This window comes from Corticium candelabrum, chromosome 16 (genome assembly GCF_963422355.1).
Source record: "Corticium candelabrum chromosome 16, ooCorCand1.1, whole genome shotgun sequence".
NCBI classification, from domain to species: domain Eukaryota; kingdom Metazoa; phylum Porifera; class Homoscleromorpha; order Homosclerophorida; family Plakinidae; genus Corticium; species Corticium candelabrum.
In genome coordinates this window covers 499,183-506,682 of record NC_085100.1, presented here as the reverse complement: position 1 = coordinate 506,682, position 7,500 = coordinate 499,183, and the positions used below count along the sequence as shown (strand labels likewise).

The window sequence follows — 7,500 nt, the reverse complement described above, 5'->3', positions numbered from 1 at the left end:
CTTTACTCAGGAAACTTTAATAAATAAATAGATTTTGTTTAACAATGTGTCATAATGTTTAAGTTATATTACATATGATAATACCTTATACGAGGGCTTCTGCAATGTGTAAAACGTCTGTAAATCAATGAGAGAAAGTTACTACAAACACATGGAATAGGAGTGTGTGTGTGTGTGTGTGTGTGTGTGTGTGTGTGTGTGTGTGTGCGTGTGTGCGCGCGTGCGTGTGTGCATGCGTGCGTGGGTGTGCCCATTTGTGTGTGTGCGCGCATGCGCGCGCGTGGGTGTCAAATTTATTATTTTATTCAACAATGCCAAGCATGAGTTTATCATCTGCTGTTTTAGTACTGTCACACTGAGTTAATTCTGTTTTGTTGGTTCAGTTGCATAGAGACGGTCACTAACACAAGCTAATTCAATATAAGAAGTCACCCACTACCACCTAGCTGCGTTTAGGTATGCACATTCCTACCTCTGATTTGTTATTTCATCATCTGATAAATCATCACTGCCAAACAGACAAACTCATCATAAACCCTAAGTCCACCTTCACCACTGATCAACCTGTCTTCTCTGTTTGTATGTTGTCTGTCCGATTTCCTTCGAATCGAACCGATATGAAACGCAGTCGATGGACGAGCATCGAGATTCACAACTCTGACTCTCGACTGCAAACAGACGTAAACCAAACGTCTTGCCTTAAACGCCTAATGAGCACACACATACCTCCTTCACTGCACCCATCTCTACAACACAATGAGTCGGACTCGTCTTCCTCTTGCATCGATGTATCCACCAGGAGTTGTCCTGCGCCCAAGCATTCAACACAAACAGTGGGAAGAAAGCAAGTGTGAGCCAAGCCTCCCACATCTCGACGACTCCCGGCGTGTTAAATTCCAGCACAACCAGCAGCCACGTGTAGGCAAACACAGACCAAGCAGTCGTGACAAGAAACACCCCAAACTCACTAACCTTCTTGAGGTGCGGGGACGGCACACTGACAATACAGACTGGAGTGATAACAAGTAAATTAAAAGCAGCAGATCCGACAATCGTGAATGTCCCGAGAGTATCACGAGCTGCAGCCTCGCTCTCGCTCTCTCCCAGTCTCTGCACGCTCTCTCCGATTGCAAGTAGGATCTCCGGTGCAGAGCTACCCAGAGCCATCAGTGTGAGGTTAGCGACCGTCTCGTTCCACAACAAAACTTCCTGCTCCTCTGCAACTCGTCTCTCGGGGTCGAAGACGGTCACCTTTCTTTTCTTGCTCGTAATCACCTCAATGCTGCCCATAAACAAGTCAGACACGATGGCAATGCCGACGAAGATATACGCCATGGCGATGAGATACAAGCAGCCGCGCAGCCATTCCGGCCAGAGGTTCTCGCCCGGAAGTAGCAGCCAACTGCTGCAGATGCTTGCGTTCGGTTGAGAAACGTATTCGACGACGTAGCCGCGCTCGCTGCTGAATGTAATCTTGCAGAACTTTGTGCCATCGGTGGCATTCAGAGAGCAAGGCTGAGGGTACTGCATCTTCTCTCGTCTTCACTGACTGCCCGCAGCTGCTCGATTTGTGAACCTCCTGACGGCAAGAGGCGAGCTATTAGGCGCAAAGTGCGAGACTTTTAGAGCTACATTGACGTTAGCTGCTTTAGGTGTCGATTTCACGAGTAGCCAAGTTGCTGACTAGGATCTAGAGACGGTGTAGCAGCGGGTTTGTTGCAACTTCCGGTCTGGTAGCTTCCATGGTAGCAAACGCGTGGGCGGAACCGGTCGCTCACTTAATTAATTAATTAATTAACAAAAAATACGGATGATGATCAGATTTTTACTTTTATTGAAAAGAAATGTAAATTTTATATTGTGTGACTCTGGTGGATGACTTCAGTGAGTTTGCTTGACCGTTGGTGTTGGAGCATGAACTCGGAAGTTGTAAGGGTCCGAGGCCCCAAAGCTAGCCCCTCCTATTTATACTTCCGGTGTTACAGTGATATGTATTTCCTTGAGTTACAAGTTTCCCCGCACACATATCCCTAGTGTTTTGTGTGCACTGCCCCCGCTAATTTATAGTTGTTGTTCTACACACACACACACACACACACACACACACACACACACACACACACACACACACACACACACACACACACACACACACACACGCACGCACACATGCATACACGCAAGCACGCACGTACGCACGCGCGCGCGCGCGCGCAGCACACAACTAATACTAGAGTAGTGATAAGTGTACAGTACTGTACGTACTACATACACTAGCTAGACACACCTAATGCTGTGTTTCCAATGAATTCTGGCATTGCTACTTGAATCTAGACTATTAACTAGTAAATGCTCGGCTAGCATTGTGTTTGGCGAGCGATGGTGTTCTGCCTTTACATATTCGCGTAACAATGGTTTCGTTACGTAGGAATAGTTTCTGTCATACAAACGCATGATACTAACCCTAGTACAGGAAAACAATTAAAATCTCTTCCAATTACCTAAAAAACTTAGAAATTAGATTTTGAATGGTTAGAGCATACGCTGTTGCCGTATCTTTGATGTAGACAGTCCAGTGATCTAGGTGTGCGGAGACACACAAAACACTAATTAGGTCTAGATGTGCGGGAAAACTTGTAACCAGGGAAACACATATCACTGTAACAACGGACGGCTTGTTTGCGCACCATAAACCACTCTCAAATACAAGTAAGGCCAGAGACAAGTTTGAATGTTAGAATTAGAAAATTAAATATGTGTATAGCATTGTATGTGAGAATTAGCCGCCTTTTTCAACCACAAACAGTGATCTAATTAGACTCGAGCCAGTCTCTCCCCGCCTTCATCATTCCCCGGATAGTCGATCCTCGCCGTGGAGAGACTGGTTTCAGACCGCCTTCTTCCGGTGCAATTAACTTTGAAGAGGTCATACCTTCTAACAGACAGAGTTACATAAACGGATCCCGGGATCCGTTTAGCGGTCGCTGCTTGTATCATAATATCGTGATTTGTTAGTGAGTGGTATCCATTCTTCTACAGTGTAAATGCTTATGCCGTGCCTGTTGCGAGGCCATGCAGTGTCTAGTCTACTGCAAAACAACAGGTTTTCAAGGAAACGGGGCGTCAAAACATTCCGTTCTTTACGAGGTAGCTAACGATCATACATGCTAGTTGTTGGTTCAATCGAGCAGCCTAGAGATCTCTCCACTCTAATGTACAGTGCTCGTGCAGTCGGTGATCATTCCCAGTGTAGGGTGCGATCGACCATGCAGACCAAAGAGCAGTCCGTTGGTGTCACTACAGCTTTACTTCACGAATGGTAATTATTATTCTAGACTCACTAATGGAATCCGTCACTAGGCATTGAGATCTCAAACGTACAACTTACGCAGGTTTGAAAATCATTATGAGATCGACACGCAGTCTGAAGGTTCGTTAACAAACGATGTCTAAGCAGAAGTAAGTATACTATTGCAATCACACCAGAAGCCTCCTCTACTCGAAGCCGACGTCGGAAAGGTGGTCAGAGATGTCTTTGGGCGGAGAGTACAAAGAAAGAAGACAAAGCACCAAGGAAACGGTGTCAACAAATATTTCGGCCTGAAAAGAAAGCGCGTGAACGACGACATAGCACACGACTATTCTAGGAGACCGAGTTCTTCTGGCCTTCCTAGCACAAACACAAATATAGTCGACCTCTTGGAGAAAATACAGCAGCAAACGGACGAGCTGGAAAGTGAGAGGCAACAGCGACTGAACCTGGAGAGACAACTTCGAGAATTAGCTATAATTAATAACCTATAGTTAGAGACGTCTAGATTATTTCTATAAACTTCCTACATGTACAGGCTGTCAGAGCTACGAAACATACCTGCTCTTTCACGATTTCTCAACGACTGAGGCATCCGGCTCGAGACCTCAAGAAACAAAATAGGCAATTAGCGACAACTACCTAGATAATCTGCATGTCATTATGTGACCATGAAACCGTATCTACATGACGTAAAATTCCTGAGGGCGGTCTGAAACCAGTCTCTCCACGGCGAGGATTGACTATCCGGGGAATGACGAAGGCGGGGAGAGACTGGCTCGAGTCTATGATCTAATAGGGAGCCGAGTAGATTGTATTTTTTATTATAATGTTTCATCCAAACGACCTTAACTTAATTAATGACCTCCGTTTTATGTACACCTGTAATCACATTGAGATATAGAGATATTAAACTACATACGGGGCCTACAGCATAATTTAGCGCGCACTAAGCAAGCATGAACTTGAGTGGATTACGAGCCGTTTGTTCGATCTGGAGAAGAGCTGAGACGTTGCTTCAGTTACGCGTACCGTTTCCACATTTACAGCAACATCATTACTTTAGGTAAGAATGTCGGTGTCGCTAATTAAAATGAACAATCTGCGCATGCTCGTTGTCTGCAGCAACAACTTGGAGAGTCGAATTTCACGGGATCGAGAGCATACGTTTCATAACTTACCTATTGCACACGTCCACGCAACTTACAACAACACAATCGTGACTGTAACAGACAGCTCAGGTGAAAACAATTTTTTAAAATTAAATTTTTTAAATAAATAAATAATATATATATATATTTATAAATAAAATAAATAAATAAATAAATAAAATAAATAAATAAAATAACTCAAATAACTAAATAAATAAAATAACTCAAATAAATAAAATAAATAAATAAATAAAATAACTCAAATAAATAACTCAAATAAATAAATAAATAAAATAACTAAATAAAATAAAATAAATAAATAAACAATTTTTTTATTTTTTCAGGAAAAACGCTCAATTGGGCATCAGGAGTAAACCGAGCAAATAAAATTGAAATAAATTGTTAAATGTTCAAAAATGATTTTTGGGTGATTTTAGGGTCAGCAAGGATTCAAAGGGGCAAAACGAAAAACAACAACAGCAGCGGAAGCGGCAGGTGTAGCTGCAGCTCAGGTAGTCAGAGTTGAGATTACGTAGTTTGAAGTAAACGTATGCTGTAGATCTAACCAATCAGCAGAATTTTGTTTTATGAGAGTGAAGAGAGTTGGTATAATTAATTAAGTGATTGGTTTGGTTGTTCGCCTGTCTGTCTGTCTATCTGTCCGTCTGTCTGTCTGTTATTGTTTTTCATAAAGTTAGTGCTTGTTATCAGTAGAGTAAGCTTTCACAAAAACAATCTGTCTGTTTGTCTTTCTGTCCGTCCGTCTGTCTGTTTGTCTGTCTGTCTGTTTGTTTGTCTGTCTGTCTTTCTGTCTGTTTGTTTGTCTGTCTGTCTTTCTGTCTGTCAGTTTTTCTGTTTGTCCAATACATATATTTCATACATTGAAACTAGTACACTTACACTAAACTGTAAAGCAAACAAGCAAGCCCGCAGGCCCTACGCTAAAACTGACTGTCTGTCCGTCTGTCTCTGTCTGTCTGTTTGTCTGTCTGTCTCTCTGTTTGTCTGTCTGTCTGTCTGTCTGTCTGTCTGTCTGTCCAATACATATATTTTCAATATTGAAATCTACAATCAACACAACTAAGCAACTAAGCAACTCTGTCTGTCTGTCTCTGTCTGTCTGTCTGTCAGTCTGTCTGTCAGTCTGTTTGTCTGTCTGTCTGTCTGTCTGTCTGTCTGTCTGTCTGTCTGTTTGTCTGTCTGTCTGTCTGTCTCTGTCTGTCTGTTTGTCTGTCTGTCTGTCTGTCTGTCTGTCTTTCTGTCTGTCTGTCTCTGTCTGTCTGTTTGTCTGTCTGTCTGTCTGTCTGTCTGTCTTTGTCTGTCTGTTTGTCTGTCTGTCTGTTTGTCTGTCTGTCTGTTTGTCTGTCTGTCTGTCTGTCTGTCTGTCTGTCACCACAAAGTGTCCAGATCTGAAAATTCAGGCATCACAATGAAGTGGACTTTGTAACAGAAAAGCACAAGTACAGATCAGAGGGACTGGTTGCCATGTAGACAAATTTTTAGTAAATTTTAAATTATTTAATATTTCAAAATTAGTAATTTATTAAATAATTTTTGATGTTACATTTGCTACTAACAACCTATGTGTACGTATCTGTGGAATTCCCTTCAAACATGCAAGTGCCACAGAGAGACTGCTAATCGTTTAATATGCTTGAGTTTTAGAGTGGCCAGCAACTGTTGCTATACAATCTATTACCATCAATATATTAATTAATATATTAATTATTTATTAATATATTAATTAATTATTAATATATTAATTAATATATTTATGAGTTAAAATATGTATATTGAGTTATTTATTTATATTAATAGTTTATTTATTTTATTAATTAAATTTATTACTTTTTGATTAAAATATTAATTAATGTTTTTGTATGTCAGACAGCAGCGTCAAATGGCACGACTAGAATTCGAGTCAAAGTGAAGGGATTTGGTCCTCGTGGCAGGTGGCTTACTGTCCAGGTATCACATACCTCATTGTGTTATGCATATAGACACCGTTGTGTCTCTTTATTTGCTGCTTATTGTAGTCAGCAGTGAAAGGTCTTCAGGTGGGTGGTCTTGATGTTGTCAGTATAACTGACGTCACTCCTGTGCCACACAATGGATGCAAGCCACGTAAAGCACGACGAGTATAGGAAAGTTGGATTGACTGTAAAGTTGTAATTGAAAAATTAATATAAATCTAACAAAATATATCGTGTGGCGTGTCAATCAGTGGGCTATCCGTTTTTATCTAAGAAACTTGGCAGAGTTAAGGCTTTGTGTTGAAGCTTGTAGTACAGCTTGTCATTGTGGATCTGTTGTGATAATGTACTTTGTCTGTCTTTCTGTCTGTCTGTCCGTTTGCCCGTCCGTCCGTCCGTCCGTCGCTCTGTCTTTCTGTCTGTCCGTCCGTCTATCCGTCTGTCTGTCTCTGTTTGTTTATTTGTCCGTCTATCCGTCTGTCTGTCTCTGTTTGTTTATTTGTCTGTCTGTGCGTCATTGTGTTGGTGCACTGCGTATGCAATGAACTTCCTAACATTTCTGCTCGTGTCTACATTATCATATTGATTGCTTCTGGTGTTACAAACTCACGTGCTTCTACTCATATGCAGTCACCCTCTATTAGCGATCTAAACCGTCCAGGAGTAGATTAACGGTTTACTGCAATGCTTTCCGTCTCTCTTGTCACTTGTTTGTTGTCGCTTTGTTGGCAACTCCAAGAGAATTCAGCTCAAGGTCAGTCAGTCTGTTGCTGCACTATCCCTTCCTGTTTCTGTATTGTCATGCAGCATGCACTAACTTCCTTTCTTTATGGTTCTTATACTCGTTTGACTTGCAGTCAACGTTGCTCTACACAAAACAGCATCACAATCGTCGGTAGGCAGTGTATTTGTGGTTGGACGGACGCCCGCTTCCAACGCAGTGGATGGAAATACAAACAACAAATTTTCAGGTGGCAGTGTCGCTAACACATACATTGAGCAAAATCCCTGGTGGCAAGTTGACTTGGGCGACACCTACAGCATTTCTAGAGTCGTCGTCTTTCCT

At 41.9% G+C, this 7,500-nt stretch overlaps 3 protein-coding genes and 1 long non-coding RNA gene across 5 annotated transcripts in view; 2 read left to right on the top strand and 2 right to left on the bottom strand.

Annotated features, from left to right (window-relative positions):
* Positions 1–1,530, bottom strand: part of LOC134192395 (sodium/calcium exchanger 3-like) — an 8,197-nt gene extending 6,667 nt beyond the window's left edge. Inside the window, exons 1-5 of the mRNA XM_062661134.1 lie at positions 727–1,530; positions 565–668; positions 473–508; positions 85–117; positions 1–14 (exon numbers count right to left, since the gene is read on the bottom strand). The exon at positions 1–14 is cut by the window's left edge and continues 130 nt beyond it. Of these exons, the coding sequence (XP_062517118.1) occupies positions 1–14; positions 85–117; positions 473–508; positions 565–668; positions 727–1,530 (991 nt within the window). The remainder of the gene's footprint in view (positions 15–84; positions 118–472; positions 509–564; positions 669–726) is intronic.
* A 1,769-nt stretch (positions 1,531–3,299) lies between these two features.
* On the bottom strand, positions 3,300–4,048 carry LOC134192595 (uncharacterized). Of its 2 annotated transcripts, XR_009971948.1 has the most exons (4): positions 3,998–4,038; positions 3,872–3,917; positions 3,697–3,759; positions 3,300–3,600 (listed from the first exon to the last, which is right to left on the bottom strand). It is a non-coding gene; the product is annotated as an uncharacterized LOC134192595 (long non-coding RNA). The 2 variants fall into 2 exon arrangements; XR_009971947.1 differs by having other exon boundaries at positions 3,872–4,048.
* Positions 4,049–4,240: 192 nt separating this feature from the next.
* LOC134192285 (small ribosomal subunit protein uS11-like) lies at positions 4,241–6,819 on the top strand. Its single transcript, XM_062661007.1, has 6 exons — positions 4,241–4,376; positions 4,436–4,551; positions 4,806–4,831; positions 4,899–4,973; positions 6,349–6,429; positions 6,498–6,819. Exons 1-6 carry the CDS (start codon positions 4,270–4,272, stop codon positions 6,603–6,605), a joined length of 513 nt encoding a protein of 170 aa, XP_062516991.1. The 5' UTR covers positions 4,241–4,269; the 3' UTR covers positions 6,606–6,819.
* Positions 6,820–6,947: 128 nt separating this feature from the next.
* The window catches only part of LOC134192604 (uncharacterized), a 4,474-nt gene continuing 3,921 nt past the window's right edge, over positions 6,948–7,500 (top strand). Inside the window, exons 1-2 of the mRNA XM_062661351.1 lie at positions 6,948–7,188; positions 7,292–7,500. The exon at positions 7,292–7,500 is cut by the window's right edge and continues 226 nt beyond it. Coding sequence (XP_062517335.1) covers positions 7,119–7,188; positions 7,292–7,500 — 279 coding nt within the window. The 5' untranslated portion in view covers positions 6,948–7,118. The remainder of the gene's footprint in view (positions 7,189–7,291) is intronic.